We start from the raw sequence: 18,875 nt of genomic DNA, 5'->3' as shown, positions 1-18,875 counted from the left end.
CTTCCCTGCCAGCAAGAAGAAGAAAAAGAAAAGGCTCATTAGGCCAGGCCCAACATTAAGAAATAAAGAAAAACAAAAGAAAAATGCTAACTGGGCTGAGCCCAGCAACAGTAGTTAGTAAATGCATAAAAAAAGGAGGAAAGAGGCATATGCACAATGCCAGCTGCTGGAAGCCTGGTATGAAAAAAAAAGTGCTAATCGGGCTGAGCGCAAAGTTGCGGCCTAGGCGCAGCACATGCCGGCCTAGGTATTGGCACAACTTAAGACTAGTCCATCGGGCTTTTCTTTGGGCCCGGGCCCGATGGCCAGCTATAACAAAGAGAGAGAGAGAGCGCCAAGGGAAATGGAGAAAGAGGGAAAACTGCCAGCGTCGTGGATTAGATTACATTTTTACCCATGGCTCTTGATACTCCGCTTTTGTTTTGAGATGATACTCTATACATCTAAATTGGATTATCAAGGAGTATAAACTAATCTCAGTGACTGTCTTCAGATCAAAGGGAATTGACCGTCCAAATTAATTCCGTGATACTGTAAAAAAACAACTCTACTATGATTATAGCAATTCGCCTGTATACAATTGACGGCATAGCAGGAAAATTGTTGTCCACGAGACTCTCTTTCAGAAAGGAAGTTATAGATAGCATCAGGATTTACCTAGTACGTCAATACCTGATGACACCTAGCTCTTCAGTTATAGAGCGACTGCTCATCATGAGAAATATTATCTAGCTACTTTCCTCACTGCGACTACTACATTTAGTCCAGATCAGATGCAGGCCGCTGATGAGGAAGCTGCATGCTGGAGATATCCTCCCGGGGAAGATGGCCCAGCTCAGAGCCTCCACCCCCGGTGCCTACGTTCTGGCCCGTGACTGCAACCGTGCAATCATTCTCGAAAAATGGCAGGGTGGCCTTCCTGTTCTTCCGGAAGACGAGGTAGAGGATCGCGGCAATGTATATGAGCATGCCAAGGAACCCAAATATTCCGGCAAATACTTGGGACACGGTGGATAGCCCGCTGTGGAGGAGCACATTCAAAAAGCTGGTTATCAGGAAGTAGATGTTGATGATGACGATGAATGAACCGATAGCCCATGTTAGCACAGAAATCTGCATGCATCGGAATGCCAGTTAGATGCATCGGAAATGAGTAATCACATTGCTATGTTGTTTAGCATTTCCAATTATTGGCGGTGAAAAACTTACGAATCGTGAATTTACGTGCTGCCCCATCTTTGTTTTGCTACTGGTGAACTTAAGAAGTGGCACTAGAGCAAAAGGAAGTTCAAATGACAGTATCATCTGCATATAACAGTCAGAAATTATAATAAAGTTTACAAGTACATATACAGATTGACTTTCATGTGCAGCAGAGTTTCTTATAAAGATTAGCAGCAGGATGATGGAAAAGCAAAGAGTTTCAGCAATTACCGACGCAGTGATAATCAATTGGCCGGCTGCTGAGGAACCACCAATTAGTGATACAATCAGACTAGGCACAATTGCCAAGGACCTAGTTAGAAGGTTCCGTAACCAAGATGTCATCCGAAGATCTAGAAATCCCTAGATTAAGAAAAGACTAAAGGTTATCACAGTATATAAGATAAAAATTCAGAGGTATGGAATATGTTACTTTCCATTTACATGCAAAAAATAAATAAAAAAGTAGGATAGTTCCCAACCATGTTTTTTGCCCAGGGCTTACTACCGTCTCCATCCATTTTATCTACAGTTTAATTTATCTTGATTAAGCTGGTATAATAGCAATGGTAGTGCCCCAAGTTTTCCCACTTTCTTGTCCACTTTTTTCACAATTTAATAAACCAAGAAAAAGCATGCATTTCAAACATAATGTTTCCCTTGTAGATATTTCGATGTGATACCTATACAAAGCTCAATTAAGATACTAAATGTCGTTAAAAATCACATGCATGGTTACTTTGTTACATCTTTGCTTACATTTGCAAATATATTTGAGTATTCTATGCACTAGAACAAGATACATTCCGACAACATTGCAATTTACATGATAGATACAAGAGATGCAAACCTGCATGACATATTGTCCTGCATAAGTTCCCGTAATTGTAGAACTCTGTCCAGATGCCAACAAGGCAATTGCGAAAACCTTTGAGCTCCAATTTCCGAGGACATTCTACAGCAACAGGCAGAAATCAACACGCAATGGCGGAGCTTAGTTCAAGCCCGCCCCCCCCCCCCCCACCCACACACACACACACAAAAGCTATTTTCTTTTGTTGCATATCGGTTAGTAATTAGGTCTAATTGAGAAAGAATAGAGCATTTGCCACCCTCCAGATCAAATGCTAACTTAGCACATGATACTTACAACAGCGTTCTTCAGCAAATATTGTCTAATTAAAAATAAACTTATGATGAAACCATAATATAAAGACCAAAGTCCTGACCAACCTTTAACAAAAATGAAGCCTTGTTAAGATCTAGATCAGTGCAGTTCATCTGATCTTCTGGGTTCAAATTATTTGAATTGCAGACTGCACCACTAACAGATATGATAGATATGTTGATCAGAAATGCTACTGTGAGGGCAAACGCGCTTTCGATCATATAGAATCTACAGGCCTCCTGCAAGGAAGTAGAAAAAGATGTAAGTAATCCTCATGCATACTTCTGAAATTAATAATAAGATGTGCTCTCAACACACCAAACATCTGGGGGTGGGTACTTCAGACCTGAAACCCGAAAACCAGGCCGAAGCGGACCCGTATAGACCAAATTGTCGGTCTATTCAGGTATCGGGTTTCAGGTTCTGTTCTTACTTTCATATTATTGAGTCTCGGGTTCAGGTCTCGACATTGAAAACCCAAATAAACCATATAGACCGGATTTTTTGTAAAATCCTTGAGCACGTGAGCAATTGAGTCCAAACATCTAAGAGTATGTTGTACTTCCTCCGTCCAACGAAAGATGTCTCAACTTTGACTAAATTTGAATGCATCTATACACTAAGTCATGTCTAAATACATCCAAATTTTGACAACCTTGAGACATAATTTGTTGTACGGAGGGAGTATGAATTTCCAACTACTTGTGTTTGACTGACTGGGCATTCATTATGTATTGTTGCTATATTTTTTCGTGATTGGTTTGTTTTTTTAAAACGGAGATATTTTTTGTGATTGGTTCATTAATTTGTTATGTTTGATCTACTGTTCATGTAAAAAAATCGAGGAGCAATAAAGGTCTTTATATGTTTCGGTCCATTCAGGGAACCGCTGAATTAAACGGTCAATCGGTTCTTGTTTTTCCTCTTCAGGAATTCATTCTCATTTTTAGGAACCCGAAATACCCGAACATTCAGACCGAATTAATGCCTAGTCCTACAAACATTGACAAATTTGGGTGCACATAGGATATCAAAACAACAATAACACGTTAGGTTAAGGTAAGGAAATACCTTGATCCCATTAACAGATCGTGGCACTTTTCTCGATAGTACCAATGCTGAGTGGAGAAAAAGATTGTGCCTGCAGTTTTTTAATAGAAAAATGAAAAAATGTCTAATTTAGAATATTAAGAAATGCTCGGGAACAAGAGATGGATAAGAAGCTTACGGCATCACCATGGCACCAAGTAGTGAGATAGCAGAACCTGTAGCTCCATTTCCTTTGATCTCAGGAACAAAAAGGCCCCTCATTACTTCTGAAGAATTTGGTTTAGAATAACCAAGTTCAACTAAGAAGCAAGTTGCTATTAAGAATACCAGAAAAGCTATCAGAAATTCCAGCTTACGGACCTGCATTGAAAAAAACGCAATATGCAATATGAGCAACAAGACTACAAACATTGCTCGTGTGAGACTAATGCAATACTTAGTTAAAGACCTGTGGTAACGGCTAACAAAGCTCATTTAAAAAGTACTTTGTAGGTTCCAGAAAAAAAAATACTGCAAGCGGCAAAAAACATACAGGTCTCCAAAGGAAAAAAAAACATTTCTTTAACCTATGGCATTGGAACCTCATGGAAAAATACTAACCTTTCAGAAATACTCTGAAAGTAAAAAAGGACATATTCTTACCCCATATTGTTGTAGGAACAGGAGCATCAGAGTGCTGAATCCGGTTATGAGAACACCACACCATATCGGGATTTTAAAGAGCATGTTCAAAGCAAAAGCAGTTCCAATTACTGAAATGAATGAGCAATCACCAAATCTGATTAGGTATAATTACCAGACAGAATCAACATGTAGTTGCAAATATCTGTTACATGGAAATTTAACTGACAGTTTCCGTATCACAAACTGCAATTTTTAAAATTTAGATTTTGTTTATATAATGGGGTTTGCCTGCAACATCATGAAACATCTGAACTGTGGAACCCAGGTAGCTCTGTGATTCAATCAGAATGCAAAGCATGTGGCAGAAGTTCTACTTTAAGTCTTTCCATATTTTAATACCTTCAGGAATGTCGCATGCGACTACAGCCAGTTCTGCAAGAATCCATAAGATGAAATTTGTGACCTTGGGATATTCAGCTCTGCAATGCTCAGCAAGATGCTTCCCTATCATACAGTGAAAGTTGAAAAATTATCAGAAACGCTCACGTGGAAGCAATCAAGCAATAATGGATGCTAAACAAAACAAAGATAAGTGCTAGTGCTGCATGTCTCATAATACTGACCAGTTACAACCCCCAGGCTGGCTGCAAGTGATTGGATTACAAGTGCAGCACAGGACGCGATAAGTATGATCCAAAGAAGCTGGCAATAAAACAATATGGTTATGATTCTTGGTAGTGATAATCATGAACTATCTGAATGATAGATGACAAAAGTTCCCTCTATAGAATCCCATACTTTCTAGGAAAGATAGGATAGACAGGACCACAAAATGCTAGAAACAAGACAAAAATAGTGATGCACCTGATATTTGTATAGTGCTCCAGCCTGTAGGTCCGTCTCAACTGCAGATGGGTCGATTTTAGTAGTCATCAGCAGACAAAATAGAGAATGAGTACTCAAAATGAAATTAAAAACAAATCCAACTAATCTTACAGTTGCCAGGATCAATATATGCAATAGAGACGAGAAATCCAGGCCCTATGTATGAGAACAAGTTCTTCCAACTGTTTTTCTGTCAATAGCACAAATAGTCAGTCTTCTTCATTTGACCCCAGCATCCAGAGATAAATCCAGAAAAACACTGATTTTGGCACATCACGTTAAAAGTACAAATTCTAAAACATCACCGCATCAGATGCACATGTGAGAATAATCTTGAATAAGGAAGCAAAGAATGAACCTAATAACTAAGCTCGGATAGTAGTTGCCATAGTGACTCTTTTTTATCTTTCAAAACCAATCAAGAAGTATCATACACATATACCATACCTCCGAAATAACAATCTGATCAACATCAACGCTGTCAATAAGAGGAGTGCCAGGTCCATTCGAGCGATTATTCTGCCCGACGCTGGTCATAAATTGTGGCTGTGATGAGCATTGCCTTGAGCCACTCATCCCACTCTCTCCAAAGGACCCTCAAGCCTGTTAGCTGCAAACACACAATTCAACAAGGGGTGTTATTTATAGGTACGCTTTGTAATGACACTATCTCAGTAACTAAGTACAAAGAATATGCCTACTAGTGGAGGTGTACGATAGCTTCCCAATAGGATGGCAAGAACCATAGCCACTAACAAAAGAAGATAAGATAAATGAACACGAAGACCTGAAAATAGTGGACCAAAGGAAAGATACAGTATGTACATCAAAAAGTGGCAATTTGGACCAATCTTGATCTGGCAATTGGGATGACCATGCTCGAGCCAAAGACATCTACTTTAGTCAGGAAGATATATTCCTCTGAGCAAATTGGACGGTCTAGAGGTAAAGACACTTAAGTGTGTGATTACAGAGGGAGCATCGAGAATATATAAACAATAACAGTACATGATATATACTTTCGTTGAAAGAAGAGTACCTAAACATTGGAACGCTAAGCTTCAACGTACCTTTACCCCCCCCACACGCAAGCTCAATGCAACAGGATCCTATACGGACATGTGAAATGGAGATAAAATAATGGAAAGCGGTCGAGAGCTTAACCAGAAGTGTGGCATGAGGTCATCAATCAGAGACGCCACGAACAAAAAAGATGGTTCGAATAAAACCATGAGGCTTGAGGAATCTGAGCAACAGAGGATGATCCTGATCCCTAGGAAATGAAATTTGCTTTCAAGTTTAAGGTAGTACGAACCATCCCAAAAATAAAATGCTTTAACCTTTTTCCAAGTCAAACTTTTTAAAGTTGTGCCACATTTATAGAAAAATATAATACGGAGTAATATCTAAATATTAAATAAATATGTCTATATTATTAAAATAAGTATACAAAAAGATACCCCTCCGTGACAGATTTAATAAAAACAGATTTAGACTTGCAGATGTCGATACATCGTTCTATGATCAAATTTAAAAATGTTTGAACCAGATCAAAACTAGAACATCTCAGAGTGAACATTTCAAAACAGGGTGAGTAAGATTATTTTTTCTTGAGTGTGTGTAAGGAGTTTGCATGCATGTGCATGATGCGTCTCTCTTCCCAGGATTGCGAGTAGAAATCCCAGTTTAACAAACAGACGGCAAAAAACATCATCTAATTGCCCGATCCATGGCCTGATCGCTGCATGAAATCGCAGAACTAAAAACGAGATTGGCAGTCCGCGCGGCGGCCGCGCGCAGGGGGATCTGGCGGGCCGGGGCGGCCGCCAATCGCGCGTGCGGGCTGGAGAAAAAACAGAGAGGAGAGAGCGAGTCCGGACGGAGGGAGACGGCCCATACCTGCGGCAGCGGCGGCGGCGGATGAGGAGGAAGAAGACGAGGAGACGACGTCGCCTGCCTCTCCCGCTCCTTTCAGACTTTCGGTTCTGACGGAACACGAGTCCACGAGAGTCCCCCATCCCAATCCTGCCACTGATCCTTCTTCTACTGGCCCGGGCACGTGGTCCAACGGATTCCAAAGGCAGAGAGCTCCGTGCTGCCGGCTGCCGGCTGCCGCTGATGCACCGGCCACGGCTCCGCTCGGCTTGCCACGTCGTTCGCCTTCTGGCGGCCGTCGGATCGGGCGGGTACCACGTGTCTCTGTCCGTCCGATCGGAAAGGATTACTTGACGCTACAGGTGACAGGTCACCGACCTCTTTGCGCGTGCCCGGAGCCGTGGACCCACCGCTGCAGAATCGAGAGAGAGAGAGAGTCAGAGAGCTCTTCCAAAGGAAGGAAAATCTTGGCATGAATATCGTCTGTGTCAGCATCAGCGAGACTTGAGAAGATAAATACGGCCAATTATTCATGATTTTCTATATACTTCCGCGCGAAAAATGACGATTTTCTGTCTACATACTTTTCACGTTTTATTATTATTCCCTGCAGCTCTTTCTTTTTTTCAATGACTGTCCTGCTAATTTTGGGCCTCTATTCTTTCTCCACCGGGCCAGTAGCCGTGCAACCTTAGAAATTTCCTCGTTCGCATGAATAATTATGAGTGATGGTATAGCGCGCAGTGTACTAAAACAAAATCTAGGTGATCATTTCTTGTTATCCTGAGCTATCTGATCTCTTTTTTTTTTTTTGTTGACGGGTCCCAGTGTATCTTGTCTTAATGTCTTTCTTCTGAAAAGGGATTTGTTTTTTGTTTTTTCTGAAATGCAACCCACCCACGTTCCTTTTCATCAGAAGAAAAAAAAACGAATCGACCCGAGTCGAGGTTGGCTTCGTCCGGCGCGCCCGCGGCTTGGATTCAGCCCATGGAGATGCTGGATTCCGGCTGCGCGTCTAGGCCCATGGGTTAGTAGCGTGCGTACGGACACCGAAGCTCTAGGGCCCAGCAATCCCTCGGAGCAGGCCATGGCCCGTGGCATCCTCGAGCGCGCGTTTTGGGTTTGAAAGTCCAGCGAAACGTTGGACCGACAGAGGAGCACCCGGGCCGCTGCTGGCTGGCGGCTCGTTGTTTGCGCAGGAGGCCCGCAATTAGAGAGGACCGAGCAACGCGGACACCAGCAGCCAGCCAGTCAGCCAGACAAACCTCTCGTCTCGTTTGACATCGTGCTTGTGCTTGCCTGTTCGAGCAGCTGACCACGAGATTTTGGCGCACTTTCTGTAAGACCGTAGGAGGAGCGGGTTTTTTAATAGAAATCGATGTGAAGAGCCCATTGTTTCGGAAAAAAAAAAGCTGGCCACGAGACGCAACCGCGCTTCAGATCATTTTACGTGGTTTGGTGAGAGGTGGCGGTAGGAAATCACGAGTCAAAAAGGGCAAAATTGCTTCTTCTTTTTTTGTTCGTAGAACGTACGGAGTAGTTTTTTAGGTAAAATTCGTCCAGCAGACAACAACTTGGCAGATGAAAGCACATAAGTACATAACTGTAACAATCAAAAACCGACGAAAGCACATAACTGTAACAACTCAAAAACCGCAACATTGATGCCGTAAACTGGTATGTGCATGCATCGATGGTTACGTCGTGACTCCATCTTATTCCAGCGTGGCGGGATTTTGTCTCACGTGTCAGCCACGTAAACCCCTCGGGCTTCTTTTTTGCAAAATAAGCCACATAAAAGTTAGCCACTTCAATTCTAGTCATGTGCGAGACTAGGACGGCGACATAAGGAGAGGTGATTCCTCGATCAAGTCAACATCAGGTGCGAGGCTTCACAATGGCGATCAATTGGATGACAACATGGAACTGCAACTTTGAAGTCGGCGGCTCCCTCCTAATTACATATTTATACGCTCCTGCCCTCATATCATTTGGTAGGGTTTTCTCGTTGAATGATCAGGTGATTTTTTGTTGGTGGAACTTGTTGCTGGCTGTGATAATGGTATGATTAGCTTTGGATTAGAAGAGAGCAGGGAGAGGTTGGCTAGGGATTTGGAAAGGGAGAAGCTTGAGATGGATTTGATGAATGCGGCGATTTCGGAGGCTACATCCCATGCAGTGTACATGCCACGTAACGTCCCTGCCCTTGTCCATACCATCATGCCATGTTGGCCGAATTCGGCGCCACGACGTAAGCTGGACCGTAGCTGTACATGCATGCCACTTAGGGGGTTGACCGGATGTTTTTTCAAGTTGTTGTACTCATGGCTATTTTACTTCATATTTTAGTTTTTCTTCCCATAAATTTAGCCCTCAATTTACCATGGGACATGCATAATTTCATCGTATGGGCTTTTTCGCAGAAAAAAGGTTCACTTTTTTCCATAATTTTTACCCAACTCACTCTTAACTTCCGCTGAAGTATGGCTAGTGGTCCACACGTTGGTCTACGGCATGGTTGATTCAACCTACGTAGATTATGTTTCGTGACTGCTCGAAAGTCGAAACAGAGAGAGTTAGGAGGTTGACAACAAAGTCCAGAGAGACCGCTAGGGTTCTCAGATAGGCTCGAAGGGATGGATATGAGAATCGATGTTGACACATGAAACGGTGATGAATCAATAATCATGCAACCAGGTTGGATGATCAGTCGTTAAGCCAGATATGTCAGATCAAATCATGGTCGTAAGTGTTGTTTCCTTGCGTTAAGTAGAGTAACCGATCACATATCTAATCTCGGACAGAGGATGAGGCCCGGTAAAGTCGGCCAGCTTCAAAATTATAGGATAGACTTCACCTAACAATGGATTGGATAGTTTTTTTTTTCTTTGATGGATACATTAGATAGATTTCCAGGCACAAGAAACACAAGGGTTTTCCACGTCACCTCTCATAGCAGGCAATGCATGAGCTTTGTAGAGGCCTCTCCATCAACCCTGCATCCATCATGGCTGGGAGGGACAAACCCTTCATCCATCCATCAACCTCTTCTTTTTCCTTTCCACCCTCCTCCTTTCCGTGACATTCTCTGATTGGCGTCAGGCCCACACATGCTGCAAAAGGCGTGTCCTCCAAAGAGGAGGCCGTGACTTAACATGAAAGCTTCACTTTACAACTCCAACCCATTGGAAACAATAATAGTGCTGCAGCTTATATATATATCTGTATGTTGTGTTGTTGCAGTGACTAGAGACTAGACGCATTGCTAGCTATTCCTAGGGATCTCGATCGGTCGATGCATGCGTGATGCGCCCCCCCCCCCCCCCCCCCCCCTTCCCTGTCACGTGTCAACTCCTCTTTGTAAAAAAGCTAGCTGGCCGGCCCATCTTAATTTCTTTAGTTTCAACGTGGGGCAGCTCGCAGCATGGTAAGATTAGCTAGGATTATTTTACAAAAGTAGAAATAAATGCCTACACAACCGTTGTTTACAACAAATACAATTGACTGATCCCATTTTCTGTGAGTGTGTGTGGTGGTGTGTGCTCGGTGTTGTAATCGGTGTTTCTTTTCATCTGGTCGTATTGAGTTCTCGCTTGTGTTGCGTATGCTAAACAAAGTTCATAACTGTAACGTTCATGACCTACATTGCGCAAGGAAGATTTCTCTCTTATAAAACTACAAGTTTTACAATGGTTGACGATTTTAGAAACCGTCCAACCTAGCTGATCCAATGGCAGAGAAAGGAAAAGTACCGGAAACTAGTAAAACAAAAGTACTGGAAAATATTAGAAACTATCAGAATTATTGATTTATTTTTAACTAAAATGATTGATCGCTTAAAAACAAACTTGTAATCTCAAAATAAATGGAAAGGATCATGCAATCCCGTAAGCCTGTGAGTTGAGCGATGAACAAATCCACTACAACTCGTCGTCCCACGCATCGCACTGCCGTTCTTCTCCGGCTCCGGCCGCCGCCTCGATCTCCCAGAGCTCAACTAGATTCTTCCCACATGCACCTCCCTCTCTGCCTCCTGCCATTTTCCCTCGGTAAATCTGACATATCCATAGTTTTAGCTCGGCCTCCACCAGCAATCCTCGCTGTCATGGTTGAACATAGTTTTTCAGCCGAATTATCATGGACTCATGGTCACCACCTCCCGCTGTTCCTCGTTCGATGGCTGCTGCGAGAGGCAACGCCGGTCAGGAATTTTGGGGCCGCCGGAGAAACTGCTAGAGGGCGGGCCAAAGGGGATTATTAAGGGATAGCCGGAGAGTGCGAGATGGGTTCCGAAGGAACACCCAACGATGGCAATCTGGTCGGTGTGCCTCTCTCTGTATCACGGCTAAACAATCGACTGATTGCTTTGACAGAAAAGTGCAGATTAGTATTGACGTTCCTGGAAACCGAATGCCGCACGAGATTATTCATCCTCTCGCGTAAGCAGACAATCTTCACATAACACCTCGATGGGCTCCGGCCGGAAGACGCGCATGCCGGCGTCGTGTTTGCCACACAGCACCATGGCAGGAGGGGAAACAGATATTCAGTCTAGAAACGATGAAGGCGAAGGGTGGGCCTAGCCTGATAAATCTAAACCGTTTATTCCATGGGGAACACGATTAAAGAAGAATATTACAGATAAAGCTCAAAAACAAAATAGTATAGATATAGATTAATAATGCAGATCAATGGACAGAATTAATTCCGGCGGGAGTACCGAGAAGTACTCGACAATCACCGTAAAATAGTTCAAAATACAATGCCATACCTATACAACTAAACGGACAGAAAACACCAATGCGCCGAGAAAAAGAAGAGATCTATAATACACTTATGGTGGACATCTTTCAAGTTTCAACTAAGACCCCAAACGTGAGTCATACTGGTTAACTAGGATATACCTCGAGGAATATCTCCGATGTGCCCATCTCTCTCTTGATTTTGTCATAAACTTTTCCGATGGACGGTCTTGAGCTATATACCTCTAAAGTAAGTACTAAGTGATTCAGATTTGTCTAGATAACTGTATGTATCTGGACGAGTTCTAATTTATAGATGCATGCGAATCTAGACAATCCTGGTCACTTGTTCCCGGACGGATGAGGTATTTTCTTTTGAGATGGCTCCGGTAATGCCAATTTATTTGGAAACATGCTGCCCTCGGTAGAAAGAAATTATGCATCACTTTGTTTGTCGAAGTTAGCTATTCTTTATGTATTATTAGCTGACAAATTATCATTTTCTTACAACTATTGATTGTGATATGGGTTTGTAGAAGAAAGTATGTGTACATGGTGAAAGAAATTAAAACAGACAAGCTGGAGCTGTCCGTCGCACGCAGGTGTCTGTTTCCTCCAGCAAAGCTGTGTTCAGATAAAAAGAAACAAATTAATTAAAGTTGTGTTGGGTTGGACGGCGACCGCGTGGAATTAATTAAAGATGATAGTGCTTAAGTAGCTAAGCATAATTAGTCGTGCTGATCTCGATCTTTACACGTGGGAGCTTGGGTCTTTTTCCCTGAGGAAGCTGCATAACATCTAGGCGTCATGCATGTCATCAACGCTCTCGATCCCTTTCCCCCCTCCTCGCTGCTTTCCTACCTATTTGTAGTATTGTCATCAGCTAGCTTCTTTGCTCTTACGAAAAAGATCAATTTTTCTTCATGACATGGCTGGTGAAGATCAATTAAGACACTTGTAGATCATTTCATAATAAAAAAAAGGAAGCTTTTCTGCGCAAGGTAAATAATTGCATGATACCGTCACATGTTAAGACTCCTTTGCTTTGCCATCCACTCAAATTAATATACTCCCCTCGTCCAACAGAAGATGTTTTAAATTTGTTAAAATTTAGATGTATGTAGATATGACTTTGTTGGCACAGCCCTCCGACGAAACGAACGCTGGATGACGGAAGGAGACGAACTCGAGACACGAGTATTTCCGGCGACATACGCCTCGGCGCACAAACGCCTCCGCCGACGAACGGCTTCTCTTTACTCAAATTGGATACATACCCATGCCTCGCGCACATATGTACAAAGGACTCGACCCCACACGACGGCAGCCCCGGCAACCACCATGGGCACACCCACACGAGAGACCACTGGAGACTACATTTTTCTCGTAGCTACCGCTCTCTACGCAACTCTCTAAGCAGTACGGGCTTTATACACGGGCCAAGCACATGCGCACGCACGCACGCTGCCCACCTCGCTCGCCTGGCCGCGCGCACGACGCGGCTGCCTCCAACAGCCAGCAACGGTCCCTACTACATGCAGCCAACTTGGTCCACACGCCTGAGCAACAAACTCATGCATGCCACTAACCACTAGTCTAATCAAGATTACCACTAACAGACTTAGTGTATACATCCATTTAAATTTAATCAAAATTGAGATATATTTTTGTTGTACGGAAAGTACTAATATTAACGAGATCCATTTGTTTTTCGTCTGTTCGATTAGCTCGTGGCCGTGGCACGCAGGCAGGAATGATGAGAAAGGCTGCAAGCTTTATGCAAAAACATGCAAGGAACGAAGGATTCGATTCCCCACTACACATGCATGCACGCGGGTCGATCCAGCAGCAAAGGCCGGCGGCCAGCGGGTCTCTCTCTGACCATCTTTGTTCATACATCAAACACACGCACAGACTGGGCTGTACGAACGGTGGCGGATACACAGTTTGTGCTTGTGCATGGCCCCCGCAGAATCCGACCACAGGATAATATGGTCTGAGCGCGTGGGTGCATATGCCTCCAAATGTTCTTTCCTCCTCGCTGACTGCTTGCAGCCCCTTCGTTGACCGAATATATATCACCCGCACAGTGTTCCTCCAGCAATGCAATCATCTGCATGCATGCTAATTTATTCATTTTTTCGTAGAGCATTTTTCTTTTCAGTCGAAGAAGAATGGTTAAAAATACTCACTGTCGGATCCTAAATTGTTATCGAAATATTACATGTATCTACTATATTTAAATATTTTTTAAAAATAAATACATTCATATTTGGATAAAATTGAGACGATAATTTAGTATCGGAGGGAGCAAGAAAGTGTGTTTATCTCCTCGATGCAGAACACAGCAGAATCATGGATCGAGCGAGCTCTCTTGTGCATGAAACTGTGAAAGTGATGCATGCATCCAAATGTGAAAGTTAGCTGGCCAGTTCGCTTTGCGTGTGGTGGCGTGTGCATGTGTGTGGAGCCGTCTGAGCCAAGGGGCAAGCAAGCAAGCACTAGACACTAGTATAAATTTGGAGAACATTCCTTGTCCTCCCTCGGGGAGGAAGGCCCCAACAGATACACTCCATGGCGCTAGCTACCTCTCCACTGATCTTTATTTTAATTTGCTTGCTTAATTCATCCATCTCTTTGCCTGCCACCACCTCCAACTCCAACCAAACCAACTAAAATTTCCATATCTTTACGTGTAACCAAAATTAACAATGCTTCTGCATGCACTTTACTCCCTACGTCCCAATATACGAGACACGCACGCGTCCCAAGATTGTCAATTTAAGTATCAAAATATAAATTATATGACGTAAAAAATATATCATTAAAAAGTTCATTTGATTACGAATCTAATGATATATTTTTTATGAAATATAATTTATATTTTGCTAATTAAATTTGGAATCTTAAAATACGTGCGTTACTAGTATATATAATGGGAAAGAGAGAGTACTTCAGCTAGCTTTTTGCCAAGTATACGCTAATTAACCAAGCCTTCACTTGCATGCCAGGTGATCTTGGCCACTACTCAGCTACTGGTCAAAAGATGTGATAGCTAGCTAGCTAGCAGAGGGTGGAAAGAAACTAAAAGGTACTAGCTTTAATTTCCTCTGCTGACATTTGTTCAGTTAAACAATTGGCCAGTGGCAGCAGTTGCATGCTGGCCCTGATTAGATTAGCAAATTGATTCATTAATTAACGCACAATCCACGTATAACAGTATAACAGTTGGAGCAGCAGTGACCTAATGTTTACAGCCAGCCAGCTTTTCTGTCAGTGCTAGCTCACGTACGTAGTAGAAAAAGATAACATATGAAATGCACAGCGGCACAAGGGGAAAAAAATGCTCCTCCTACTGCAGTCAATTGAATTAAACAGCCATGTAGAGGGAGTATATACATGATCCATATATGTTCCTGTTGGAGCTGTAAGACAGTAACCAGCTGATCGATTGATGTGTGTACTGAATATGCAATGCAATGCAAGAGCGGCCAAGAACAGTGGCGTTGAAATTTTTTGACTGCATGTCATGTATGTGTCCACAGTACAATAACGACTGTACGCAGGAGTAGGGGATCGGAAAAACAATTCAGGCAGAACACAGCATGCGGCGGCATGGTCCTGATTCGCCTACCAAATTGTGCAGAGAGAGGGCAGGAGCTGCTGCTGGCCGGCAGGATCTGGTTTGGCGATTGGTATGGAGGATGAGGGCTGGCTGGTGCAAAAGAATCTGGAGCGCATGCCGTCCAACTGCTCCAGACAAAACCCAATTCACAAGTGAAAACCTAGAGAAAGAGATGCATGCTTTTCTACTACAGTATCTCTTCTCTCTCTATCTGCCTGACTATCTCTCTTAGAGGGGGGCTGCTGGCTGTGAGAAGACTGAGTGAGTGAGTGAGATGATGGCTTGTGCACGCAGCAGCTAGCATGGGAATAATGGCGATTCCTCTGCCTATCTGCTCTCTGTAGTCTCCATCCAGAGCCAAAGCTTCACAGTGTGCCACTGCATGATCGAGGACCCTATAAGCCTAGCCTAGCTAGAGCTATCTACTCACAAGGAGCCTACATGTACAAAGACGGCTTTGCTTGCAGGGGTGAGATCGATGATGAGCTCTGTCTCGTCTCAGCAGCTTCATCCAACCTACTAACAGAAAAAAAGGGTGCAATTATTTTTTTATTTAATTAACTAGCTAGGTCAGATATTTTTGGCAGTAATAACTTAACACTGCATTTTCTCAAAGCCATACTGGTGGTTGTTGGTGGTGGCACTGGCATGCTGAGTGAGTAGTAAGTTTGCAGTAATAATTATTGATCTAGACTCCTTCCTTTCCATATTATAAAACATATGCCTTTTGTTTTAGGTCAAAAATGAAAAGTTTTACTGATTTTATAGAAAAAATGTCAACATCCATAGTAATATCAGATAAATATATTGTGAAAACATATTCCATGGTTGATATATTGATATTGGTTTGATATCGTAAATGCTGATAGTTTTTCTGTAAATTTGGTTAAACTTTAAAAAATTAGACTTAACAGCAAAAACCATAAGCTTTATAATATGGAAAAGAAGAAGTATTATACAGTGTGCACCAACAAACTAATGTCGGTACTCATATACACTTATCTATGTAGTAGCTCTATTTCGGTATGCAAGTCATATCTCCCAAATCACCGCTACCAAGAAGGATTTAATAAAATGTTGAATCAAACATTAAATCTCATGTATTTCTCCCTCCGAAAATTAGTGGCGTGGATTTCTATAAAAATATATACAAATCCACGTCACTTATTTTGCAACGGAGAGAGTATTAGTTTGAGGAAAAACAAAACCGCTCGCACAAACATACGCTTTGTGCTGCTCTACTTCATACATTAGCTAGTCAAAGATTAATTTATTAGAAGAGTACTCTTATTAGAACATGCATCCGAGAGTTGGTGGAAGGAGAAAATAACCTGACATTTTAAAGATGGGCCTTTTTATATACCAATATTATTATAGGATAATATTCTGATGCATGAAAAGTTGGAATCCTGGCCTCCTCCCCGTTTTGGTTAATTAACGAATTAACCTCCCATTGCATGCATCCAAGCCCCCAAATACATAATGCATGCACATGTCTCTAGCCAGTGTTTTGTTGCTTAGCCCCCCCCACGCCTGATTACTTTTTGTAGAATAAAAAATTGGTAGAATAACCGTTGTTAATTTGGTTGGGTGGTAGACCAAGTAGTAAAACATCAAGCAAGGGGGAGAGCTGAGAGCAACCCCAAACCACCCCCTCTATAAAATCCAGCTCCTTCCCCCCTTGGCTTGCACCACACAGACACACCTTCCGCCGCCGCCGCCAGCGACTCCGGTCGTTTGCCAGCGAAAAATTCCTCTCTTGTTTCTTTCTTTCCATGGATTCTCCCTGCTACAGATGCAGATGGAGACATGTAGTCTCGTCCGTCCCTCTCGATCTCGAGTATCCGCTACAGTTCGTCGTCGTCCGGCCAGCAGCTTAATTGCAAGAAGGTTTGTTATTTCCTCCTTTGGATTCGATCGATCCGAATTAATCGATCATCGGCTGCGTGCCTGGCTCCCTGTATGCCACACATGTAGCCCGATCCGTGCCGAGGTTGGATGCTGTGGGTGGCGTGCAAGGAGCCAAGCATGCATACATACAAGCTCCATGATCGATCCATCCATCCTAATATATCTATTTGTCTGCCAGATGTGTTTTCTTCCAACATGTCGATGCATAGCAAAGATTCCATGTTTATATATGCCTGTCTTATTTCCATGTGATCTGCTTTTGTTTTGGTTTCCCGGCCAATTTGTATGTGCAGGGGCCGGCTGTGAATCGATGGTTCTTCATGAATCCTCCATGTCGTGTTCAAGCTTGATCCAGATGAGCGTGTGAGGTGTTCTGCAGGCTGTTTTGTTAGCTGTCACCTCTCGGTCCCCAAATTAAACAGCCGTTTCTGTTCCTTCTTTCCCATTTCGTTCCTCATGCATGCCTATGCTAATCTTGAGTGAAAAAATGGTAATTATTAGTTGATACAATATAGCGCCTCCCGTGTTTTCCTGATTTGAAATGTCAAACTAAAACCATACTAATTTTCGAGGATAATTAGGAGCATTTGTATACAACTCTTTGCTATGTTCACCGTGTCTTCCATTTTCTGAAAACCCATGTTTACCTTGCAGCTAGCTAGCACTGTAATTGTTCTGACCATCTTGTTCCTCACCAGCTCATTCACATGAAAAGGCTGTTACTACTTTCAATTAGCTTTTCTTGTTTGGCTTTATTTCTCTACTTTCCATGGTTATGGAAGTATGTAGACGTTGAACTTGTAACGGCTGCTTTGCAGTTTGTAATCTAGCCCTTTGCTGGGCTGGCGCTCTAGTCATCTCGAAACGTATGCGCTTTTTTTTTTAAGGAAACGTATGCGTTTTTTTTAAAGGAGACGTATGCGTTTTTTGACAACTGACACGCAATTCACTAAAATTTCTGCTACAAAATATATGGCCATCTGTAACGGATATCAATCTTCAGTTACTACTTGTTTGCTTGACCACAAGAGTTCCTATTTTTATTCTCATGTTTCTCTCCAAATATTGTTTAATTTGCATTAATGTGTCCTTACCATATGCAGTCAGTATCAGTTTCTTTTGAGCGATTGGCAGCTCTACCTTTTTTTTTTTGCGAAAAGAGGTCAGCAAGAGCTCTTCCTATTCATGCAGATGAAAAACAGAAAGAATTGTAGCTAGTGGAATGTATTTGAGGAGAACATGCCGAAACCCGGCTCAGTCATCAGTTTCCGTGATGAATATACATCCAGCAATCCATGCGAATTCAAAATCCTTGTTTCATAGTGTTGTGGTTCCAGGGAGGAAACATTTCCCGTCTTTCAAACTTGTTCGTTAGGGCTTAAGCCTCTCTCCGGTTGGCAGGATTTTTGAAAATTTGGGGACATACCAAAAAACATAGAAATTCAATACAATTTGCGGTAGCTAGAGCCTAGCTAGTGGTCATCTATTGAAACAAATGAAATCTTAAAGTGATATTTCCGAAAGGAGTTTCGATGAAAAAAAATTGCAAGACAATGTACTCCAATTAACCAACTGAAGTATTGGAAAGCACACCGCTGCTAAGATTAAAAAATCTGGTCCAATATATTCCCTTTTTTTTTAATATAAGGGTAAGTGTTTCCCCAGATTTCCTAAATGTAAGGCACAGAAACAGTTGCATGCAGTGAGAAAAATCCGTAGCCACAAAGCAGTGCTGCATCATGCGTGGAGAAAATCAGCGGTTTCCTTCGTTAGTGGAAAAAAATCAGCATTT

General features: G+C 42.5%; 1 protein-coding gene, 1 long non-coding RNA gene and 1 other non-coding gene across 3 annotated transcripts; 2 read left to right on the top strand and 1 right to left on the bottom strand.

The window, feature by feature from the left end:
• Positions 1-496: 496 nt before the first annotated feature.
• LOC100839981 (metal transporter Nramp3) lies at positions 497-6,986 on the bottom strand. Its single transcript, XM_024457271.1, has 14 exons — positions 6,830-6,986; positions 5,378-5,540; positions 5,042-5,120; positions 4,910-4,950; positions 4,669-4,747; positions 4,445-4,549; positions 4,064-4,173; positions 3,600-3,781; positions 3,443-3,512; positions 2,437-2,610; positions 2,054-2,158; positions 1,435-1,566; positions 1,210-1,305; positions 497-1,113 (listed from the first exon to the last, which is right to left on the bottom strand). Exons 2-14 carry the CDS (start codon positions 5,504-5,506, stop codon positions 760-762), a joined length of 1,656 nt encoding a protein of 551 aa, XP_024313039.1. The 5' UTR covers positions 5,507-5,540; positions 6,830-6,986; the 3' UTR covers positions 497-759.
• Positions 6,987-16,836: 9,850 nt separating this feature from the next.
• LOC104585525 lies at positions 16,837-17,969 on the top strand. Its single transcript, XR_733309.3, has 2 exons — positions 16,837-17,062; positions 17,377-17,969. It is a non-coding gene; the product is annotated as an uncharacterized LOC104585525 (long non-coding RNA).
• Positions 17,090-17,235, top strand: MIR160B (microRNA MIR160b). Its single transcript, NR_126869.1, has one exon. It is a non-coding gene; the product is annotated as a microRNA MIR160b (primary transcript).
• Positions 17,970-18,875: the final 906 nt, after the last annotated feature.

Source organism: Brachypodium distachyon, chromosome 1 (assembly GCF_000005505.3).
Source record: "Brachypodium distachyon strain Bd21 chromosome 1, Brachypodium_distachyon_v3.0, whole genome shotgun sequence".
NCBI classification, from domain to species: domain Eukaryota; kingdom Viridiplantae; phylum Streptophyta; class Magnoliopsida; order Poales; family Poaceae; genus Brachypodium; species Brachypodium distachyon.
The sequence above is the reverse complement of the archived record's forward strand: the minus strand, read 5'-3'. Positions and strand labels throughout refer to the sequence as shown.